Source organism: Nerophis ophidion, linkage group LG17 (genome assembly GCF_033978795.1).
Source record: "Nerophis ophidion isolate RoL-2023_Sa linkage group LG17, RoL_Noph_v1.0, whole genome shotgun sequence".
Taxonomy (NCBI): domain Eukaryota; kingdom Metazoa; phylum Chordata; class Actinopteri; order Syngnathiformes; family Syngnathidae; genus Nerophis; species Nerophis ophidion.
The window spans coordinates 52791908-52817468 of record NC_084627.1 but is presented as its reverse complement, the minus strand read 5'-3'; the positions used below and the strand labels follow the sequence as shown (position 1 = coordinate 52817468).

The 25561-nt window shown below is 40.4% G+C and overlaps 1 protein-coding gene across 1 annotated transcript in view; it reads left to right on the top strand.

The window, feature by feature from the left end:
- Nucleotides 1–24113, top strand: part of LOC133536559 (whirlin-like) — a 169253-nt gene extending 145140 nt beyond the window's left edge. The window contains exons 10-14 of the mRNA XM_061877188.1: nt 3577–3651; nt 7192–7750; nt 15172–15338; nt 20048–20170; nt 23937–24113. Of these exons, the coding sequence (XP_061733172.1) occupies nt 3577–3651; nt 7192–7750; nt 15172–15338; nt 20048–20170; nt 23937–24113 (1101 nt within the window). The remainder of the gene's footprint in view (nt 1–3576; nt 3652–7191; nt 7751–15171; nt 15339–20047; nt 20171–23936) is intronic.
- Nucleotides 24114–25561: the final 1448 nt, after the last annotated feature.

The following is a 25561-nucleotide window of genomic DNA, read 5'->3' as shown; positions in this document are numbered from 1 at the left end:
CCTCCAGGCACCTCTTCTTTGAACTGTTTTACGACCTTTTCTTTCAACTGTTTTGTAACAAAGGCAATGGCTGTTTACGACCCCACTCCCTTAGAAACAGCTGTTGCCATGTAATCAGGAAAAGTCCAAATAAAAGAGGAGGCGTACAATCTTTCGTCAAGAACGTGGTGACACTGTACAAGGATACAGGTGTACAGGCGTTTCTCCTCATTGAGCCAAATTTAATTCTGTCTCTGTTTGATTCCTTGCTTCTTGTCTTGTTTAATAGATGTCATCAGTGTTTTGACCTGACATCTATAGTTAGATAATGAGACAAAATATGAACTTCACACCATTAAAAAAAATGCAGACAGGAATTGAAGATGAGACCGGGTGACATATTTGGTGGTTACATTGCCATGACTAAATATACTGGCTTTCAACACTCGTAATGGAAGTACTGCATTTTTCGTAAATTATTTTCATTATCTAAACACTTTGATTTGCACGAGTGTTGTAATTTTTGGAACATATTCGTCGTAAAAAAAAATAGTAGTTGCACAGCAGGAAGTTGCTATGTGTGCGCAAGCATGTTGCAAATGCAACATGTGCACTGACGGATTAGACGGTGACACAGGTGTACCTCAGAATCATATATTTTGTAGCCTACTTGAAGCATTTTTACGGTAAGCATGCTTACTGTTAGCACGCTGGCTTTTTTCTGGCTAGTTTTAGAGGTATACTTCTCAAAGTCATACAGTTTAGTTTGGTACTTCACGCATGCTAACTGCAAAGTCATACAGTTTAGTTTGGTACTTGACGCATGCTAATTGCACGCTAACGTTAGCATGCACCTCAGAGTCAAATTTAGTACTTGACACATTCTTACAGTTATCATGCCATCTTTTTTGCTCACTTTGCAGTCATAGTACGGTACTTGACGCATGTTTACTGTTAGCGTGATAGCATTTTTAGATGATTTTATAGGTATACATCCCAGAGTCATATATTTTTATACTTAATCTAATCCATTATTATTATTATTATTATTATTATTATTATTATTTTTATTTTTATTTTTAACACATTGTGACTGTTAGCATGCTAACGTGCTCGTATGTTATCATTAGCATGATATCTTTTTTAGCTCATTTTGCAGGTATACACAGCAGAATTACACAAAACCCAAAACTAGGGAAGTTGGCACATGGTTTAATTCTTGAATAAAATCAGAATACAATGATTTGAAAATCCTTTTCAACTTATATTCAATTAAATAGACTGCAAAGACAAGATATTTAATGTTCGAACTGAGAAACATATTTTTTGCAAGTAATCCTTAACTTTAACAACACATTGCAAACAAGTTGGTACAGGGGCCATTTTAGCACTGTGTTACATGGCCTTTCCTTTTAACAACACTCAGTAAACGTTTGGGAACTGAGGAGACCAATTTTTTAAGCTTTTCAAGTGGAATTATTTCCTATTTTTGCTTGATGTACAGCTTAGTCGTTGTGGTATTTTAGGCTTCATAATGCGTCACACATTTTCAATGGGAGACAGGTCTGGACTACAGGCAGGCCAGTTTAGTACCCGCACTCTTTTACCACAAAGCCACGCTGTTATAACACGTGGATTGGCATTGCCTTGCTGAAATAAGCAGGGGCGTCCATGATAACGTTGCTTGGATGGCAACATATGTTGCTCCAAAACCTGTATGTACCTTTCAGCATTAATGTGGCCTTCACAGATGTGTAAGTTACCCATGCCTTGGGCACTAATACACCCCCATACCATCACGGATGCTGGCTTTTGAACTTTGTGCTTATAACAATCTGGATGGTCCTTTTCCTCTTTGTTCCGGAGGACACGAGGTCCACAGTTTCCATAAACAATTTGAAATGTGGACTCATCAGACCACAGAACACTTTCACACTTTGCATCAGTCTATCTTAGATGAGCTCGGGCCTAGCGAAGCCGGCGGCGTTTCTGGGTGTTGTTGATAAATGGTTTTCGCTTTGAAAAGTAGACTTTTTACTTGCACTTACAGTTGTAGCGACAAACTGTAGTTACTGACAGTGGTTTTCTGAAGTGTTCCTGAGCCCACGTGGTGATATCCTTTACACACTGATGTCGCTTTTTGGTGCAGTACCGCCTGAGGTATCAAAAGTCTGTATTATCATAGCTTATGTGCAGTGATTTCTCCAGATCCTCTGAACCTTTTGACGATATTACGGACCGTAGATGGTGAAATCCCTAAATTCCTTGCAATAACTTGTTGAGAAATGTTGTTCTCGCCCCATCCTTGTTTGCGAATTACTGAGCATTTCATGGAAGCTGCTTTTATAAGCCAATCATGGCACCCACCTGTTCCCAATTAGCCTGTACACCTGCGGGATGTTCCAAATAAGTGTTTTACGAGCATTCCTCAACTTTCTCCGTCTTTTTCGCCGCTTGTGCCAGCTTTTTTTTTTTAAATGTTGCAGACGTCATCAATAATATTTGCAAACAATTCTCAGTCTCAACTATTCAATTGAATACAGGTAGAAAAGGATTTGCGAATCATCGTATTCTGTTTTTATTTACGGCAACTTCACTATTTTTGGGAGTTTGTATACTAGTGGTAGTGGTATGCATGCTAATATTATCGGTTGTTACCTGATGCTTTCTGGCTGGTGTGATAGCAAAATTACTTGTACTCGTTTAACCGAAGATGTTTTTTGAACGGGTCGCCAAAGGTTGTTTATTGGGCTAAGGAATGTGAAACTTAGCAAGAGAACTAGTCCTGAGCAAGACACTTCACCCTTGCTCCTGATGGGTGCTGGTTGGCGCCTTGCATGGCAGCTCTCTCCATCAGTGTGTGAATGTGTGTGTGAATGGGTAAATGTGGAAGTAGTGTCAAAGCGATTTGAGTACCTTGAAGGTAGAAAAGCGCTATACAAGTACAACCCATTTATCATTTAACTATCATCTGATCAAGCTCTGTCTCCTGTGTCCTTGATGTAACATGTGGATTTTAGTTGACCTAGGCATATGTGTCATCTATTTTTGACCCCCAACAGAGCTAAATTGGTCCCCTTTCCTGAGTGACCCCCCCCCCCCTTCTGGCCAAACAACACCCTCTCCTTCTTCACAGGACTTTGGGTATTCATTCCACTGGTGTACTGTATGTAAATGAGGATGGAGGGTGGGACTTCTGAGGATGTATAATTGTCATGTCAAATTCTAAAGGAGTTAGAACAAGCTGGAACGAACGGATGTGTCGTTCCGGTTTGGTCTCGCTTTGCAAAGCTTGTTATTATTTGTTTGTTACTTTAATAAATAATTTTAAAGCTATTTGTCAATAAAGGATCGTCTTTAAGAAATTTCCACAACACTGGTGTGCTAACTGTTCGGCTTTTCAGCATTCACACGCATTTTTTTTTTTTTTTTTTACCAAAACAGCATTTACCAGTTGAGTGTCAAACCGTGCACACATAAGGAGTGCAGTTGTGTTTATTTCTATAGCCAAAGAAGAGCTCATTTGTTATGTACCATCCAATACATGTGTTCATAAAGCACTAAAACTCCCATTTGTCTTTCTGCTGCATGTTCTAGAACGACAGCGCGGTGGATGCCAATCAGCAGGATCCTTCGGAGGGTATGAACTCGCTGCTGGCTGACATCTCTCTGGTGAGACCTGCACTTGCCCTCATAAACACGGGTGCAGCATGCGGGAGAAGGGCGGTGGGTTTGGGAAGAGCAGGTTCTTTTTAAATTGAAGGGAAGCAATGGCGAGGTTAGGTTTGTTTTGTCCGAGGACAACAAGCATTTGCACAAGAGAGAGAGAGGGTGGTGCTTGTGAGATTGTCTTCTTTCATTAAAAAAATGTGTGCACCAGTGCAATCACCAAAATGCACTGCAGCCTTTCCACTCTTCTGCTTACTTTTCTCCCTCGGCAGGGGGGATGACACGTCTGGGAGGAAGCTGTTAGCAAATCATCATCTGCTTCTCGTTTTGTTTTGCACATGTGATTTGACACTCCTTTTATTTCTCACGTCATACATTCCGAGCCACGTATTTTGAAGCAAAAGAAATGATAACACAAGACATCACAGTATATTTGACATTCCACACACGAATATACATGCAATAATACAGTGGCACTTTATGCTATTTAATAAAGGTGTCCTGATACAGTTTTAGAACTTTTAGGATTTCGATATTAGAGCGTTGAGTATTGGCTGATATCGAAATTGAGCCGATACAATATCTGCAGGAATCATCCATCCATCCATTTTCTACCGCTTATTCCCTTTTGGGGTTGCGGGGGGCGCTGGCTACAATCGGGCGGAAGGCGGGGTACACCCTGGACAAGTCGCCACCTCATCGCAGGGCCAACACAGATAGACAGACAACATTCACACTCACATTCACACACTAGGGCCAATTTAGTGTTGCCAATCAACCTATCCCCAGGTGCATGTCTTTGGAAGTGGGAGGAAGCCGGAGTACCCGGAGGGAACCCACGCATTCACGGGGAGAACATGCAAACTCCCCACAGAAAGATCCCGAGCCTGGATTTGAACCCAGGACTGCAGGACCTTCGTATTGTGAGGCAGACGCACTAACCCCTCTGCCACCGTGAAGCCCATCTGCAGGAATCATACATAATTTTATTCTTTTGTCGTATTGAGTGTTTGGAAAGGTTTGATCAAGTGAAATTATTTATTTATTATTATAGATATCCGATAATGGCTTTTTCCCCGACATTCCCTTATTGTCCAACTCTTAATTACCGATTCTGATATCAAATGATACAGTGGGGCAAAAAAGCATTTAGTCAGCCACCGATTGTGCAAGTTCTCCCACTTAAAATGATGACAGAGGTCTGTAATTTTCATCATAGGTACACTTCAACTGTGAGAGACAGAATGTGAAAAAAAAATCCAGGAATTCACATTGTAGGAATTTTAAAGAATTTGTTTGTAAATTATGGTGGAAAATAAGTATTTGGTCAACCATTCAAAGGGATGATACAGCGAGGATTGGGAGAATGACATGTGGTCAGATGAAACCAAAATAACACAGCCCCATAATGAATTACTGTGACCACTAGGTGTTGCCAAAAAAAACATTATCACTCCACTTCAAATTATAGACAGCAAAAGTCCATTCCAGATGGTTACCGTAATAATAATTAGGTAAGTGACGATCATACCTACCAATGTTGTCTGTGTGACTAATTTGACTTGATCAAACCTTTTTTTTCTAAATCCACACTACAAAATAAGAAAATTATTTATAGCTCCTGCTCATATCGTATCGGTATTGGCAAATACTCAAGACTTTGTATCAGGACACCCATATACCGAGAACATATCCCCTGAGGATACCAGAGACTTATTGTACATACATAATGTCAACAATATTGAACCATAAATAACAGACACCGTATTTTTCGGAGTATAAGTCGCTCCGGAGTATAAGTCGCACCTGCCGAAAATGCATAATAAAGAAAGAAAAAAACACACATAAGTCACATTTTTGCGGGAAATTTATTTGATAAAACCCAACACCAAGAATAGACATTTGAAAGGCAATTTAAAATAAATAAAAAATAGTGAACAACAGGCTGAATAAGTGTAGGTTACATGACGCATAAATAACCAACTGAGAAGGTGCCTGGTATGTTAACGTAACATATTATGGTAAGAGTCGTTCAAATAACTAAAGATCAGATTAGATTTAGGTTTATTGGTCCCCGTTGGGGAAATTCATTTTCACTGCCGTACGTTTAAACATATAGACATTACACATCACAAAACAAAAAGACATCATACATGACCAACACATTTACAGGCTTTATCAGACGGGTCGGCCGGGCCTGCTGTTAAGGGCGGCTATAGCTGCAGGGATAAGGCTTTTTCCTGAGGCGGGCCCTCCGGAATTAGATGGATCTGTACCTGCACCCTGATGGTAGTGGGATTATGTATTTGTATAGTGGGTTACTGATATCCTTGACTATAACATATAGAACATGCTATACGTTTACCAAACAATTTGTCACTCCTAATCGCTAAATCCCATGAAATCTTATACGTCTAGTCTCTTACGTGAATTAGCTAAATAATATCATTTGATATTTTACGGTAATATGTTAATAATTTCACACTCAAGTCGCTCCTGAGTATAAGTCGCACCCCTGCGACTTATAGTCCGAAAAATACGGTACTTGTAAAAATAAAAATTGACGTAAAAGAGAACTGAAAGATATCAATCTAATCCTGCTCGTATAGACCCAACACTGATACCACTCTGGTGTCAATACCATCGATACTTGGATCGAGCTGCCCGCCCCTGAATATAGTCCTGTTTAAATGATACAGTACAGCAGGGGTCGGGAACCTTTTTGGCTGAGAGAGCCAAGAAGCCAAATATTTTAAAATGTATTTCCCTAAGAGCCATATAATATTTTTTTTAACACTGAACACAACTAAACGCGTGCATTTTTAAGTAAGACCAACATTTCCAGAGTATAATAGGTATCTTATGCTTTGTAATAACATTGTTATTTTGAAGCTAACTGTGGAGGGGGCGTGGCCTGCGGGCTTGCAGCAAAGCAGGATGTTGCGAGGACCGGCCTCGAAAACAGCGACAGGTGCGTAGATGGCCCACCTGGGCCTTGTTATCTAATCACCTGTCGCTCTTTTTTAAGCAGCAGCCAGTAGGAGGGACAGGGTTGGGGCTGGAGCCAGAGCGCGAGTGAGGACGAAAGAGAAAAAGACAATTGCTGGAAAGCAACTGAGAGAAAAATAAAATAAAACATTATTGTAACCCTAAAACAGGCTCTTGGTGGTCTGAAGAACCCCCAGGAGGGCAAGCCCCACACTAACCAATAATAAGTAAATTACTTCTTACCATTAATGCAACTTCTTGAACATAAAAAAGCATGAGAATGTTTTATATTTTGAACGTTATTTTTAACACTGTCATCACAAGTGGAATTATTCATCACTTATCGTGTTAAGCAATGTTAGCTCAGATTTATCCGAGAGCCGGATGCAGTCATCAAAAGAGCCACATCTGGCCCTAGAGCCATAGGTTCCCTACCCCTGCAGTACAGCATTTGTTGAGAATGATGATTCGTTTCCAAATGAATCATTGGTTAGATATGATTGTATCATATCTTGCGCACGCACAATTTATGATCAAATGATGCTCTCACTTCAGGATGATGTACAGTCGACCACAGCTGACTCCCCCCCCTCCTTCAAGCCTCCGCCCCCATCAAGGGTAAAGAGGCGCCCGAGTCGAAGAGACCAGCTCAACAAATCGTCTGAATCCACCCAATCAGGCTTGTACTTTACAAACCCCGCACACCCTAACCACAGCAAAAAGACACGTCAGAGCCCTTCCTTGCCATCGGTACGTTATAAACAAGATCCTCCACGGGAACCTTGCCAGGACTACGCAGCCGTCCGGAAAAAAGAACTCTTAGCTCCATCCAAGACGGAACCGAAAGCTCACTTGGTTTCCCCTCACACCATTGGTCCTTTCCCCCGCGTTCAGTCCCCTAGTAGAGGTGCCAACCTATCTGCCGCCTCATCCTCACCACCACCGCCGCCTCCACCCCCGCTACCCGCACCTCCTCCTCCACCACCCGCTAAGCCCGTTAGCATGTCCAAATCCTCCTCTCCGGGCTCTAAGCAGCAATTTGTTACAGTGGAGGTTCACAGGCCCAATGCAGAGCCCGACGTCAATGAGGTGCGGCCGCTACCCCAAGCTCGAGGTGAGGAAAGCAGCTTAAAGTACATTTTGGGAATTCAGTTAATCACTAATGCTGGAGGTAGTCCAGTTTCCTATTAAGTTTCCACAAAGTACAAAAATCATTTACATTTGACGCAAAGCTCATGAAAACAGATTTTCGTCAGTGGTTAGTAGGTCCTATGAAAAAACATCCACAGTGTTATCATGATACTTTGTTTCTACTCAATAATAATCTCAAGGCATTCAGTCGATCGTAACTGGACTGTTTGGTTTGTCTTAGAAGACGTTTCGCCTCTCAAACCAGGTAACACCCTGAGGCAGGCTTTAGGCAAACTTGTGAATAATTCTCAGTGATTGGTGGATTTGCCTGAATTGGTGCGATCACAACTATTGCAAATTCCTAGTTTATTAATGGAATTAAGTTCCGGAGACTGGCTAGGCCTCTCCAGGATCCTTTATACCATGAATTGATTAACATGGACCCCAACTTAAACAAGTTGAAAAACTTATTCGGGTGTTACCATTTAGTGGTCAATTGTAGGGAATATGTACTGAACTGAGCAATCTACTAATAAAAGTTTCAATCAATCAATCAGGTGTCAAAGGCCTGACACATCGTTAAATGTCAATCAATCAATCAATGTTTATTTATATAGCCCTAAATCACACGTGTCTCAAAGGGCTTCACAAACCACAACGACATCCTCGGTAGAGCCCACATAAGGGCAAGGAAAAACTCACCTCAATGGGACGTCGGTAACAGTGACAATGATGACTATGAGAAACCTTGGAGAGGACCGCATATGTGGGTAACCCCAAGCCCCTAGGGCAGTGGCTCTCAAATGGGGGTACGCGTACCCCTGGAGTACGTGAGATTTTTTTTTAAATATTCTAAAAATGTCAGCAATTCAAAAATCCTTTATGAATATATTTATTGAATAATACTTCAACAAAATATGAATGTAAGTTCATAAACTGAACTAAAAAACTAAAAAAATACAATTATGCAATATTCAGTGTTGACAGCTAGATTTTTTGTGGACATGTTCCATAAATATTGATGTTAAAGATTTCTTTTTTTGGGAAGAAATGTTTAAAATTAAATTGATGAATCTCTATTACAATCCCCAAAGAGGGCACTTTAAAAGGATTATTACTTCTATGTGTAGAAATCTTTATTTATAATTGAATCACTTGTTTTGTGACCTGCGAAAGCCTGGAACTAATGTGCGTCAACAGCAATTTATTTACACGGCTAAATGACTTTGTTATTTCAATTTTGAGAGACACGATGTACTATCTGTGATTGCCTATTCTCTAAATTTTAATATTAACCGATCATACAACAAGAAATTCCGAGCATTTAATTTTGGTAATCAAAAATACATGCATTTAGGGGTGTAACGGTACGTGTATTTGTATCGAACCGTTTCGGTACGGGGGTTTCGGTCCGGCACGCGGGCGTACCGAACAAGTTTGGAAGCAGAAGTCTTTACAAGTTGCTCTGCTTTCCGCCTCTGTCTCTGCCTCATTGTCCCGCCCACACAACCATCTGATTGGTTACATACAAAGCCAATCAGCAGTGCGTATTCAGACTTCAGAACAATGTAGTCAATGCTTTAGCGTCGAGCAGATATTTGTCTAGCAGGGGAGGAGCGGACTCTACCCAAATTATACTAAACACTTCCCAGTCACAACTATTACAAACATCACTATGAGCCCGTTGACCTTCTAGAAACTTAAACTGCAGCTCAGCTCGCTCACAGTATAGGCTTGAGATGAAGGCTAATTAGCTTTTAGCGTAACATTAGCTCATTTTTCTGTGTGAGTGTGAGTGTGTGTGTGCGTGCGTGTGTGTGTGTGTTTTAGGGGCAGCAAAGCCCTGTCCGTCTGTTATTTCATTGAACTCCATTGTGTTTAGGGATGAATAGTCTCTCCTATTGCTATTGTACTATTTTTCAGCTATAGTTACATGAATCATTAGTAATGTAGCAGCCTAGTTTTGAATGGCAGGGTCCCTGCTATCACATGTTGATAAAAATACAACATTTACTTAATAAAAGTCAACTACAGGCTTCCCAAATGCTGTAATAAATTAAGCATGATGAGTTGACATTAAACAGTTTCAATGGAAACTGTTTAATGTTAAACTTTTTATATGTAGAAGAAAGGTTTTGTCATTTTATTTAATCAAAGCAACAACTTGAGGCAGTTGAATGTGGATTAACGTGGGCAGAATTATTATAGTGTTCCCAATCTTAAAAGGATAAAGCCATTGTTTACAAATTTGGTAAATAAATAACCAAAAAATTTATATTTTGTTGATTTCTCACTGTACCGAAAATGAACCGAACCGTAACCTCTAAACCGAGGTACGTACCGAACCGAAATTATTGTGTACCGTTACACCCCTACATACAGTAGATATTTAAGAATCTACTCTCTGAGCACAGCCATAACTGCGATACAGCTGTCAATGATAACGAGTTTGACAACCCTGCTTTATATGATTTGTGACATAGTCGTATTTTAAGGCCTTAATATAGAACTACAATAGTACCTCAGGATGCGAGCGCCTTATCTTACAAGTTTTTTTGGGGATACCAACTGTCTCGCGGGCGATTGTAATGCAAAAATTCAGGTTAAAAACCTTCCCATTACTAGTCGGCGAACCCCGTGAAATCTAACCGAAATATCCGGTCTTACTCGCCATTTTATAGGAAGAGATGGCCATAAGTTTGTGATAGAAAGGAAGAAAGTGAGCGTAATGGACGGTGCCGAGAAGAAGAAGTGGATGATATTCATTGAATTAAAGAAATAATTAATCAAAAACATGACATAGTTAACTAATTGAGGCAGTTGGAGTATGTGACATACTGAAGCCAAGGACAGCAAAATATCATTTATCCATGAAAATATAGAGAAGCTGGAAGGAGATATCGCAGAAATTCGCTCTTCAAAGCAAGTGCTGTACATTATTATTAAATTACTTCACAAAACTGATGTATATTGTTTAAACTACTTTCTATGGCGGTGATTCTCAAACAGTGGTACGTGTGCCAATAGTAGTACGTGGGCTCCATCTGGTGTAGTCCTTCTCAAGTCGTGGGGTGGGCCATGGTGGGAGATGAGGAAGGATCGGTGTGTTGTTTCCTTTAGAGTTAATACGCTTACAATTTTATGCAGAGGTATAATTTTAACAATTTAATAGAGAAATTATAATTTTTATAGTCACGGTGGAGAATGTGTGAAGAAGTCCTTCTCAATTATTTGGGTGGGCCTCGGTGGAAGATGAGGAAAGATCAGTGTGTTGTTTCCTTTAGAGTTAATAAGCTTACAGTTTTATGCAGAGGTATTGTTGTAACATTTTAATAGAGAAATTATAATTTTTATAGTCACGGTGGAGAGTGTGTGAAGTAGTCCTCAATTATTGGGGTGGGCCTCGGTGGGAGATGAGGAAAGATCGGTGTGTTGTTTCTTTTAGAGTTAATAAGCTTACAGTTTTATACAGCGGTATTGTTGTAACATTTTAATACAGAAATTATAATTTTTATAGTCACGGTGGAGAGTGTGTGAAGTAGTCCTTCTCAATTATTGGGGTGGGCCTCGGTGGAAGATAAGGAAAGATCGGTGTGTTGTTTCTTTTAGAGTTCATAAGCTTATAATTTTATGCAGAGGTATAATTGTTTTCATTTAATAGAGAAATTATATTATTTATAGTCACAGTGCAGAGTGTGTCAAGTAGTCCTTCTCAAATAGTTTGGTGGGCCACGATGGGAGATGAGGAAGGATCATTGTGTTGTTTCCATTAATGTTAATAAGCTTACAATTTTATGCAGAGGTATAATTGTAACAATCAATAGAGAAATTATAATTTTTGTAGTCACGGTGGAGAGTGTGTGAAGTAGTCCTTCTCAAATAGTGGGTTGGGCCTCGGTGGAAGATGAGGAAAGATCGGTGTGTTGTTTCTTTTAGAGTTCATAAGCTTACAATTTTATGCAGAGGTATAATTGTATCAATTTAATAGAGAAATTATATTATTTATAGTCACGGTGGAGAGTGTGTGAAGTAGTCCTTCTCAATTATTGGGGTGGGCCTCGGTGGGAGATGAGAAAAGATCGGTGTGTTGTTTCTTTTAGAGTTCATAAGCTTACGATTTTATGCTGAGGCATAATTGTAACAATTTATTAGAAAAATTATATTTTTTATAGTCACGGTGGAGAGTGTGTGAAGTAGTCCTTCTCAAATAGTGGGTTGGGCCTCGGTGGAAGATGAGGAAAGATCGGTGTGTTGTTTCTTTTAGAGTTCATAAGCTTACAATTTTATGCAGAGGTATAATTGTATTAATTTAATAGAGAAATTATATTATTTATAGTCACGGTGGAGAGTGTGTGAAGTAGTCCTTCTCAAATAGTTTGGTGGGCCACGGTGGGAGATGACGAAGGATCATTGTGTTGTTTCCATTAATGTTAATAAGCTTACAATTTTATGCAGATGTATAATTCTAACAATTTAATAGAGAAATTATATTATTTATAGTCACGGTGGAGAGTGTGTGAAGTAGTCCTTCTCAATTATTGGGGTGGGCCTCGGTGGAAGATGAGGAAAGATCGGTGTGTTGTTTCTTTTAGAGTTCATAAGCTTATAATTTTATGCAAAGGTATAATTGTATCAATTTAATAGAGAAATTATGTTATTTATAGTCACGGTGGAGAGTGTGTGAAGTAGTCCTTCTCAAATAGTGGGGTGGGCCTCGGTGGGAGATGAGGATAGATCGGTGTGTTGTTTCCTTTAGAGTTAATAAGCTTACAGTTTTATGCAGAGGTATAATTTTAACATTTTAATAGAGAAATTATCATTTTCATGGTAACGGTGGAGAGTGTGTGAAGTAGTCCTTCTCAAATAGTGGGGGGGGCCACAGTGAGATATGAGGAAAGATCATTGTGTCGTTTCCTTTGTAGTTAATATGCTTACAATTTTATGCAGAGGTATAATTTTAACAATTTAATAGAGAAATTATCATTTTTATAGTCACGGTGGAGAGTGTGTGAAGTAGTCCTTCTCAAATAGTGAGGTGGGCCTCGGTGGGATATGAGGAAAGATCATTGTGTTGTTTCCTTTAGAGTTAATAAGCTTACAATTTTATGCAGAGGTGTAATTGTAACAATTTAATAGAGAAATTATATTTTTTATAGTCACGGTGGAGAGTGTGTGAAGTAGTCCTTAATTAGTGGGGTGGGCTTCGGTGGGAGATGAGAAAAAATCGGTCTGTTGTTTCCTTTAGAGTTAATAAGCTTACAGTTTTATGCAGAGGTTTAAATGTAACAATTTAATAGAGAAATTATATTATTTATAGTCACGGTGGAGATTAAGGGAAGGGGCAATAGAAGAAACACTAATCTGGTGGTACGTCAAATAATCACTTGATTAAAGTACAGTGTTGTATTTCCCTATATTCAAACTAGTGTTGTCCGGATACTAATATTTTGGTACCTGTACCAAAATGTTTTTCGATACTTTTCGGTACTTTTCTAAATAAAGGGGATTGCAAAAAAATCACATTATTGGCTTTATTTGAACAAAAAATATTACGATATGTTTCTTATTGCAAGTTTGTCCTTAAATAAAATACTGAACATACAAGACGTGTCTTTTAGTAGTAAGTAAGCAAACAAAGGCTCCTATTTTAGCTGCTGACATACGAATGAACATTTTACGTAATTTTAATTCAAACTGTTTACACTGTGTGTAATGTTACAGTGACCAAACATATTTCATATGTTTCTTAAATAAAACCTGTGTCTTGTTTTTAATGAATACACAGGTCTACTACGCTACTGTATTTCAATGTTGGTCATTATGCGGGTATTTGGAGAACAACGTTTTTTTCTCCGAGGTGGTTCTTGATGAGAAAACTTTTCCCTATTTTAATTGTTATTTCATACCATATTTAGTATCTAAAGGTTTGTTTTTCCTTTTAAAAGGTGTGGTGCGTGTTAAAATTTTAATTGATTTCAGTTTTTTTGAGGTATGAGCTGCGTCACAGAATCAATCAAACACGTATCCTGAGGTACCATTGTAGAATATTATATATAATAGTATAACAGTACTATATTATATATAATACAGTATAATATTAGCAGTACGAAAACTGTTAATTGCCAGTTGATATTTTACAAGTACAAAATGGCTTTTCTCTTCAGCCTTCTTATACACACAATCTTGGCCAAATGCAAACTATTGTAGCAGCAAATATATACGTAAAGTGTTTTAAATTGTGTATTCTTGCGATGTAGCATGTTCATTTTATGCATAGAAACCTCGTTTCCATATGAGTTGGGAAATTGTGTTGGATAATTTTCAACCCATATTCAGTTGAATATGCTACAAAGACAACATATTTGATGTTCAAACTGATAAACATTTTTTTGGGGGCAAATAATCATTAACTTTAGAATTTGATGCCGGCAACACTTGACAAAGAAGTTGGCAAAGGTGGCAATAAATACTCATAAAGTTGAGGAATGCTCATCAAACACTTATTTGGAAGGCATGGATAACTTACACGTCTGTGAAGGCACCATTAATGCTGAATGGTCCATACAGGTTTTGGAGCAACATATGCAGCCATCTAAGCGCCGTCTTTTTCATGGACGCCCCTGCTTATTTCAGCAAGACAATGCCAAGCCACATTCAGCATGTGTTACAACAGCGTGGCTTCGTAAAAAAAAAAGAGTGCGGGTACTTTCCTGGCCCACCTGCGGTCCAGACCTGTCTCCCATCAAAAATGTTTGGCGCATTATGAAGCGTAAAATACGACAGCGAAGACCCCGTAGTGTTGAACGACTGAAGCTCTACATAAAACAAGAATGGAAAATAATTCCACTTTCAAAGCTTCAACAATTAGTTTCCTCAGTTACCAAACGTTTATTGAGTGTTGTTAAAAGAAAAGGTGATGTAACACAGTGGTGAACATGCCCTTTCCCAACTACTTTGGCACGTGTTGCAGCCATGAAATTGTAAGTTAATTATTATTTGCAAAAAAAAAAATTTTTTATGAGTTTTAACATCAAAAATCTTGTCTTTGCAGTGCATTCAATTGAATATGGGTTGAAAGGGATTTGCAAATCATTGTATTCCGTTTATATTTACATCCAACACAATTTCCCAACTCATATGGAAACGGGGTTTGTAATTCCAACCAACACAATCACATTTAGTTTGTAGCTGATGGTTGTGAGGGTCAGACGATCATATCAGGAATAATTTGACTAGCGTCTGCAGCCTTTTTAACGAAGTAAAACACTGAATAGTAAGTTACTAAGGTAAAAAAATAAAATTTTGGTGAAGATCCAGATAAAAGTGCTCACACAGTACACATGTAAGAGACTCATACTCGCAAATGACAGCAATGATATCACGTGTGCCCCCACCCACCACTAGGTTGCGCCCTGTCTCAGCTGTCAGACAATGGTCAGACTCTCAGTGAGGACAGCGGCGTGGACATAGCCGAGTCAGGACTCGTCAGCAAAGACACCAGCCCCCATCCCTCATGCGCACGCCACCTTCCAGATGCCCAAAGAAGTGTGGGGGGTAACTCCGCCAAACCGGTGAGGGTGCATTTCCAAACAGCCGTGGGCTTTTGACATGGAGGAATTAACACAATCGTTGATAAACTGAGGGGAATTAATCAATTACCGATTGACGTGGTCTGCTGCCTGACCTCCGTCCTTGTGAGGACCAACTGAGAACCTGATTGTGGACCAAGTGTGGACCTAAAATTATTGCACTTACCGATTTTAGCCTGATTTGCTTCACACATACAGTATGTCAACACATTCTCCTCAATCCCAGAGTTCATCAAGACTATGATTCGTTTAAAAAAACACAATCTTATCATGATTGTATCGATCCAATATGATACCTTTGGTAATGATACAATGTCTACCCCTGTCATAGCAAGCTTGCGTGTCATCGTTGGTCCTCACATAAGGCCTACAGAAAAGTTCATTCATTGATCAACATTGATCTCACATTTTCACACAAACAGATTTTTCCATGTTTTTGCGTTAAATTTGCATTCATGTTACGCATTTTGTCAGTTGCGTTATGCATTTGTTTCATCCTTCACCGCATCACCACATGGTAGACTAAACGTTAAAAGACGACGGGGGTTACAATCAAGGTTTTAGGCTGTCGATTCTGATCATCATGATATATAAAATTACACATCAAGGATGGTGTTACAAATACTGGATCCAATGATTTAAAGCAGGGGTCCCCAAACTACGGGCCGCCAACTTCCAAAATTCGGCCCGTGGGAAGTCCTAAGTTATTTAATTTTATTTATTTATTTTTATTTTTTTAATTTGTCCTTTCTAATCCATTTTACTCTTGTTACTCTCGGTGTCTCCTAGTCGGTCAGGCAAATCATATTGTCAAAAAATGCATTTTCTCATCGATAATGTGACATCATTAGCGGGAAGTGCGCGCTCTTTCAGTCAATTAGTGCGCGAGAAATATATATATATATATATATATATATATATATATATATATATGTCTTGATTGGATTATCCAGAGAATAGTGCTCGATACCGTGGTAGAGCGCAATATGTAGGTGTGGGAAAAATCACAAGACTACTTCATCTCTACAGAACTGTTTCATGAAGGGTTCCCTCAATCATCAGGAGATTTTTTATTTTATTTTTCTTCTCCTGATGATTGAGGGAACCCCTCATGAAACAGTTTTGTAGAGATGAAGTAGTCTTGTGATTTTTCCCACACCTACATATATATATATATATATATATATATATATATATATATATAAATGATAAATGATAAATGGGTTGTACTTGTATAGCGCTTTTCTACCTTCAAGGTACTCAAAGCGCTTTGACACTACTTCCACATTTACCCATTCACACACACATTCACACACTGATGGAGGGAGCTGCCATGCAAGGCGCTAACCAGCACCCATCAGGAGCAAGGCTGAAGTGTCTTGCTCAGGACACAACGGACGTGACGAGGTTGGTACTAGGTGGGAATTGAACCAGGGATGCTCGGGTTGCGCACGGCCACTCTCCCCACTGCGCCACGCCGTCCCTTATATATATACATACTATAAAAACAGTACCACTTTTTATATTTTCCTTTGTTTGTTTTTATTTTTATTTGGAGACTTGTGTATGCGTGTGCATGTCAATAAATATATATATATGTATATATTATATATATATATATTATATATATATATATATATATATATATATATATATATATATATATATATATATATATATACAGTTGTGATCAAAATGATTCAACCCCCACACAATTACTGCCTAAGGGTGTTCTACTAAGTACTAAAGATGCATGTAACTAAGGGGTTGAATAATTTTGTCAATGAGATATTAAGAAAAATTTCCTTTTTTGGTATTTTGTAGAATACAGTGCTACAATTTAAGTTGCATTTGTCAATTTGACACATCTTTATTTGAAATGACTATAAACAAAATACGCAATAAATGTCCAACTTGCTAAAACACCTAAATTGTGTGGGGGTTGAATAATTTTGATCACAACTGTATATACATCCCGGCCCCCGGCCAAATTGTTCTAACCCAATGCGGCCTCCGAGTCAAAAAGTTTGTGGACCCCTGATTTAAAGTGATAACATGAGTGAACAAAATGCTTTGTATTGTTGGTTTGCACACTGGATTATTGGGAAGAGGAAGTATCGATAATGAGACCACTACCTTGCTTGATTATCACTCAGTACGTGTCCATGCACTAAATTACCGTATTGTCCGTACCGTAGCGCGCATTAAAAGAGTCGTATTATTATTAGTTTTTTCTAAATGTAAAACACTTCCTTGTGGTCTACATAACATGTAGTCGTGGTTCTTTGGTCAAAATGTTGCATAGATTATGTTTTATAGATCATCTTCAAGCCGCTTTCTGACAGTCGCTTGCGGATGCGCCGTTTTGTGGGCGGTCTTATTTATGTATCAACAGTATCATATTTGTTGTAGCGGTGTAGCGTGCAAGGACGGGAGTGGAAGAAGTGTCAAAAGATAGAGCTAACTGTTTTATTGACATTTAGACTTTACTTAAATAAAAAACGGAGCAACTTCTCCTCATCCACCAGAAATGTGTTCCGTGAAAAAACGTCCGACCGGAACTCTCTAATAACTAAAGTTCTTTGGGTGAATAATGTAAACTCACTAATCCGGTATGTTTTGGCACTCTAATGGCGAGTTTACTTACAGATATAAGTAAGAACTTTACACTACTTTAGATTAGAAATGGCAACAAGAATATAGAGAAAAAGAAGTAGCTTATCAACTATGGTGCCGAAACAGATTACAAAGGTGGATGCGCGCAATTTTTCAGGACTTATGCAAATCCCAAATACAGATCAGCAGGTACCAGAAGGTACGACAAGTTGCTTTTGCATAATATCGCGAAACAAAACACCAGATAATGTCTTATCCTATACAAACACCTTAATAATACTCGTATATGAAAGCACAGTACAATCCATCAAGCGGTGCGGCTTCATAGCTTACCAAAGTCGTACTAAAACATTTTGATAGATTTTTCAGCGCCGTGTGTAATGTTCTATATTTTCAATGGAACATACAGTGTAAAATGCTGGTGTTGTTTACTTGAGTCGTATTGCACGTATCTCTTATGTTTGGCTGCCATCTACTGGTCAAACAGTACAGGATGTTGTGATGACAAAAGCAGGAAGCATGTGCTTGCCTGGAGTGGAGGCAACTTAAATATATCTGAGAAAGACGGACGGACGGCATTCTGAAAAACGCGTGTGGAAATATTAAGAGGGGGGTGTTGTCCTTGTCAGGTTTAAAGGGGAACATTATCACAATTTCAAAAGGGTTAAAAACAATAAAAATCAGTTCCCAGTGGCTTGTTTTATTTTTCTAAGTTTTTTTCAAAATTTTACACCTCCCGGAACATCCCTAAAAAAAGCTTTAAAGATCTTGATTTTTGCTATTTGCGATGCGACTGTCCATTTCCCTGTGACGTCATACAGTGCTGCCAATACAAACGACATGGCGGTTACCACAGCAAGATAAAGCGACATTAGCTCGGATTCAGACTTGGATTTCAGCAGTTTAAGCGATTCAACAGATTACGCATGTATTGAAACAGATGGTCGGAGTATGGAGGCAGATAGCGAAAATGAAATTGAAGAAGAAACTGAAGCTATTGAGCAAATAGCTATTGACGCCATTCGGCCATAGCATGGGTGTACCTAATGAAGTGGCCCATAGCATGGCTGCCTTATTAGCATCGCCAGTAAAATGTGCGGACCAAACGATCAGGACTTTCGCATCTTGTGACACTGGAGCACCTTAAATCCGTCGATTGGTAAGTGTTTGTTTCGCATTAAATGTGGGTATCTAGTTTCAAATGTACATACAACTAGCATAAATAGCATGTTAGCATCGATTAGCGTAGCATGTTAGCATCGATTAGCTGGCAGTCTTGCTGCGACCAAATATGTCTGATTAGCACATAAGTCAACAACATCAACAAAACTCGTTGACTTAATCGTTGCAAATGCATCTGTAGGTTATCCATACATCTCTGTGCCATGTCTGTCTTAGCATCGCCGGTAAAATGTGCAGACACTCTGGCATATTCAATGGGGGTCTGGCGGCAGATTTCTTGCCAGTGGTGCAACTTGAATCCCTCCCTGTTAGTGTTGTTACACCCTCCGACAACACACCGACGAGGAATGATGTCTCCAAGGTTCCAAAAAATAGTCAAAAAAACGGAAAATAACAGAGCTGAGACCCGGTGTTTGTAATGTGAAAATGAAAATGGCGGGTGTGTTACCTCGGTGACGTCACGTTCTGACCTCATCGCTAAAAAAAAACGATAACCAGAAAGGCGTTTACTTCGCCAAAATTCACCCATTTAGAGTTCGGACATCGGTTAAAAATATATATGGTCTTTTTTATGCAACATCAAGGTATATATTGACGCTAGCATAGGTTTGGTGATAATGTTCCCCTTTAATCACCTGAAATCTATATATTTATGTGAAAAATGCTTCACATTTTTCTTTTGAAATAACAAATATTAATATGTGCAATTGCAATGCCTTGATTTTAATGAGGTTAGTAGTCATTCATAGCCATAAATGGAATGGTATTATAATTGGCATAATAATTTCTGTTAGTTTCGACCAAGAATTGCACTTTCGGTGGATATTTAATTTTCAGGCAGTTTTTTTTTTTTTTTTGCAAATGAATTTAACATTTTGTATCTCTGACTCTAGCCAGGACTGTTGGAGCCCACCTCCACGCTTGTAAGGGTGGCAAAAAGTGCAAATACGCTGGGCATCGCCATCGAAGGAGGAGCCAACACTCGGCAGCCGTTGCCAAGGATCGTCACGATACAGGTGAGTTCGGTGTCACATGTCACAAACGCTCTTCATCTTCCAGAGCAGAAGGTACACAGCTCATACATAATTCACCGGTGTATCCACCTGCTGTTGGCTTCCCATCTCACGGCTGACACTGGTTTAATTGAAACATATCACCAGTTGTTAACACACTGTCCTTGTCAACAAGCATTGTGATGACTATTACTCTCCACATTCTTGCTGTCGCCCGCCCACCTGTCACACGTACAAGGTGGGAATTATGCGATCGCACTAAGATCCTTCCCAAGTTGTCTTCGTTGGGCCTTTTTAAATGTTTGTTTCACAGGTGTGACAAAGCCAGAAAGGAAAATAGTAGAGAACAGTACATGTTTTTGGATAGTTATTTATCATCGTTTAACAGTATTCTGTCTGAGCATCGCAAAAGTCTATTCATCCATCCATCTTCTTCCACTTATCCAAGGTCGGGTCGCGGTGGCAGCAGCCTAAGCAGGGAAGCCCAGACTTTCCGATCCCCAGCCACTTCGTCCAACTCCTACCGGGGGATCCCGAGGCCTTCCCAGGCCAGCCGGGAGACATAGTCTTCCCAACGTGTCCCCGGTCTACCGGTCGGATGTGCCCTAAACACCTCCCTAGGGAGGCATTCGGGTGGCATCCTGACCAGATGCCCGAACCACCTCATCTGGCTCCTCTCCATGTGGAGGAGCAGCGGCTTAACTTTGAGCTCCTACCGGATGGCAGAGCTTCTCACCCTATCTGTAAGGGCGGGGGAAACTCATTTCAGCCGTTTGTACCTGTAATCTTGTCCTTTCGGTCATAACCCAAAGCTCATGACCATAGGTGAGGATGGGAACGTAGATCGACTAGTAAATTAAGAGCTTCGCCTTCCGGCTCAGTTCCTTCTTCACCACAACGGATCGATACAGCGTCCGCATTACTGAAGATGCCAAGGACCTTCCCTCACTCGTGAACAAGACTCCGAGGTACTTGAACTCCTCCACTTGGGGCAGGGTCTCCTCCCCAACCCGGAGATGGCACTCCACTCTTTTCCGGGCGAGAACCATGGACTCGGATTTGGAGGTGCTGATTCTCATCCCAGTCGCTTCACACTCGATCCAGTGAGAGCTGAAGATCTTAGCCCGATGAAGCCATCAGGACCACATCATATGCAAAAAGCAGAGACCTAATCCTGCAGCCACCAAACCGGATCCTTTCAACGCCTTGACTGCGCCTAGAAATTCTGTCCATAAAAGTTAAGAACAGAATCGGGGACAAAGGACAGCCTTGTGGCAGAGTCCAACCCTCACTGGAAACGTGTCCGACTTACTGCCGGCAATGTGGACCAAACTCTGACACTGATCGTACAGGGAGCGAACCGCCACAATCGGACAGTCCGATGACCCATACTCTCTGAGCAGTACTTTCAAGACTTCCCGAGGGGACGCCTTCGAAAGCCTTCACCAAGTCCACAGAGCATCGCAAAAGTGAAAAAATATCCACATAGGTACACTGCAAAAACTGAAATCTAAGTAAGATTAAATATCTCAAATAAGGGGGATGTTTGCTTATTTTCTGTCTGATAAGATAATTTTTCTCATTAAGCAGATTTTATGTTAGACTGTTTTGCTTGTTTTAAGGGTTTAGGTCCTAAATTATCTGAGTAAGATATTACAGCTTGTTGCTGAGATTTGATGACCTATATTGAGTAAAACATGCTTGAAACTACAATGCCAACTCTTTATCGGCCCATAAATGCTTTAAAATGTGATATCGGAAATTATCGGTATTGGTTTCAAAAAGCAAAATCTAGGACTTTTTAAAACGCTGCTGTATGGAGTGATACACGAACGTAGGGAGAAGTACAGAGCGCCAATAAACCTTAAAGGCACAGCCATTGCATGGCGGCTGAATCACATAATATCTACGGCATTTCACACACATAAGTGAATGCAAGGCAAACTTGGTCAACAGCCATACAGGTCACTCTGAGGGTGGCCGTATAAACAACTTTAACACTGTTACAAATATGCGCCACACTGTGAACCCACACCAAACAAGAATCCATCCATCTATTTTCAACCGCTTATTCCTTTTGGGATCGCGGGGGGTGCTGGTGCCTACTAAGCTACAATCGGGCGGAAAGCGGGTACACCCTGGACAAGACGCAGACCAAAACTTTAATGACAAACACATTTTGGGAGAACATCCGCACCGTAAGAAAACATAAGTACAACAGAACAAATACCCAGAATCCCTTGCAGCACTAACTCCTCCGGGACGCTACAATACACACCCCCGCTACTTTTTTTCTACCACGAAAAGTGCACTTGGTTTTAGTGAGAATATACTTATTTTAAGGTATTTTTGGGTTCATTGAGGTTAGCTAATTTTAACTTGTTTTGGAAAGTCTTGACGAGCTGAATTTTCTTGTTCTATTGGCAGATAATTTTGCTTAGTTCAAGTAAAATACCCCTCATTTTTGTATTTTTTTTCTTGTTTTCGAACACTGACTTTTTGTAGTGTACCTCAGTCTTCATACACCCCGTTTTTCGTACAATTCGGTTTCAGGTAATCGTGAAAAGTATGCCATAGATTTTGTATACAGTCTTATGATTATGGCCAAACTAGTCAGTTTACACACGTGTCTTTCAATGGAATTGAGTGTCCCACCCAAAAAAAATTTGTGACTCAGCAAGGCGTTGTTGAGATGATCCCAGGATGCAGAGACGACAGACAGAGCGCAGGTAAAATAATATTTTATTGATATTTCAATCAATCAATCAATCAATGTTTATTTATATAGCCCCAAATCACAAATGTCTCAAAGGACTGCACAAATCATTACGACTACAACATCCTCGGAAGAACCCACAAAAGGGCAAGGAAAACTCACACCCAGTGGGCAGGGAGAATTCACATCCAGTGGGACGCCAGTGACAATGCTGACTATGAGAAACCTTGGAGAGGACCTCAGATGTGGGCAACCCCCCCCCCCCCCCCCCCCCCCCCAGGGGACCGAAAGCAATGGATGTCGAGCGGGTCTAACATGATACTGTGAAAGTTCAATCCATAGTGGCTCCAACACAGCCGCGAGAGTTCATTTCAAGCGGATCCAAGACAGCAGCCAGAGTCCCGTCCACAGGAAACCATCTCAAGCGGAGGCGGATCAGCAGCGTAGAGATGTCCCCAACCGATACAGGCGAGCGGTCCATCCTGGGTCCCGACGAGCGGTCCATCCTGGGTCTCGACTCTGGACAGCCAGTACTTCATCCATGGTCATCGGACCGGACCCCCTCCACAAGGGAGGGGGGGACATAGGAGAAAGAAAAGAAGCGGCAGATCAACTGGTCTAAAAAGGAGGTCTATTTAAAGGCTAGAGTATACAGATGAGTTTTAAGGTGAGACTTAAATGTTTCTACTGAAATATATTTGAAACAACGGTCTATGGATGAGTCAAAAAACTGAATTAACAAAAAGCCAAACATGAACCAGAGGGGAGACAAAAAAATGTAAAAGCATAGAGGAATAAGGAACACCGTTTACAGCATTACGTGTAAAATGAACCAGTTCTGTTTGACCAACTAGCTTATGTAACGATACAATGGGTAGAAGGAGACGGCACGTAAGCATGGTCGTCGTTAGCTTGCAGCGCGTTTATTGAAATATATAAATATATATGAAGTGTGTGATTAACACAAATGCGTAGCAAGGCAAGGTGTGACTATGTGTAGCAAGTATGTGAGGAGTGTTACCAGGGGGTGTTGACCGTGCGTCTCGAAATCAGAGCGGAAGTCCAGAAAGGGCAAGGCAGGCCCTGAGATCAAGGGACAGGCAGGAGGTCAGAGGCTGGAGGGAGGCGTCGTGGTCCAAAGGCAGGCGTGAGGTTGAGATCCAGGTAGGCAGCCGAGAGTCCAGAGGGGATCCGGGGAGACGAGACCCGCAGCTCGAAACTAGAGAATGACAACACAAGACAAGACGCAGTGAGCACGACGGAGGGGAAACACAAAGAGCGAGGAAGCACATGAGTGAAGTGAATTATAGTTATATAGCGCTTTTTCTCTAGTGACTCAAAGTGCTTTACATAGTGAAACCCAATATCTAATTTTTACATTTAAACCAGTGTGGGTGGCACTGGGAGCAGGTCGGTAAAGTGTCTTGCCCAAGGATACAACGGCAGTGAGTAGGATGGCTGAAGCGGGGATCGAACCTGCAACCCTCAAGTTGCTGGCACGGCTGCTCTACCAACCGAGCTATACCGCCCCATGAGCAAAGAAGCGAGAGACGTGAGAGGCGTACTGTACAAGTACAAGTAACTATGTTCCGGCACGGGAACGCAGGACATGCTGACTTAATGAAGGCAGGAGGCTCATCAGCGTCAGGTGTGTTGATTTCAGCGTGACTGCAGCCCCGCGGAGGCTGAGTAACAAGGGACAGGTGTGACTTGTTTGACAATCAGTAAACAGATGTGGGAAACTTCACTCAGGCAGAGGAACGCTGAGAGTGAAGACGGTATAGCTCGGTTGGTAGAGGGGCCGTGCCAGCAACTTGAGGGTTGCAGGTTCGATTCCCACTTCCGCCATCCTAGTCACTGCCGTTGTGTCCTTGGGCAAGACACTTTACCCACCTGCTCCCAGTGCCACCCACACTGGTTTAAATGTAACTTAGATATTGGGTTTCATTATGTAAAGTGCTTTGAGTCACTAGAGAAAAGCGCTATATAAATATAATTCACTTCACTTCACAAGACAGGAAGTGGAATGAAAAAAAGGAGTGCTGGACAGGAACTAAATCTCAAAACACATAAACAATACATAACTCTAAATATGAATGAACACGTGGAGTTATGTACTTAACAAAAAAAAGGTGAAATAACTAAAAACATGGTTTCTATTCCAGTTTATTCAAAATAGCCAGCCTGTCCTCTGATTACTGCTTTGCACACTCTTGGCATTCTCTCGATGAGCTTCAAGAGGCAGTCACCTGAAATGGTTTTCACTTCAGAGGTGTGCTTGAAGCTTGAAAATCACTGACTATTTCTCACTGCACTGCAGACTTCATGAGAGCCAACAAACATAATAAAACATCACTTACTGTGCAAGGTCTGCTGTTATTCAGATGCTGACAGCCAGGCGTTCATCTATTCCCATTTAGATGAAAAATGTCCCATAATCCTCGCAGAGAAACAAGCCCTTTTAGTGTCGTTCTCGCCATTTCCAGGTCCTGAATGGCTGTCCAAGTGTCATAACTTATTGTATTATATCCTCAGCCATCTAGTGTCATAGTGTTGATGCGTTCAGTGACAATCAACAATGTAAATATTCATAAAATTAAAGAAAACCCATTGAAATGAGAAGGAGTGTCCAAACTTTTGGCCTGTACTCTGTATTCCATGTGAAAAAAAACAAACGT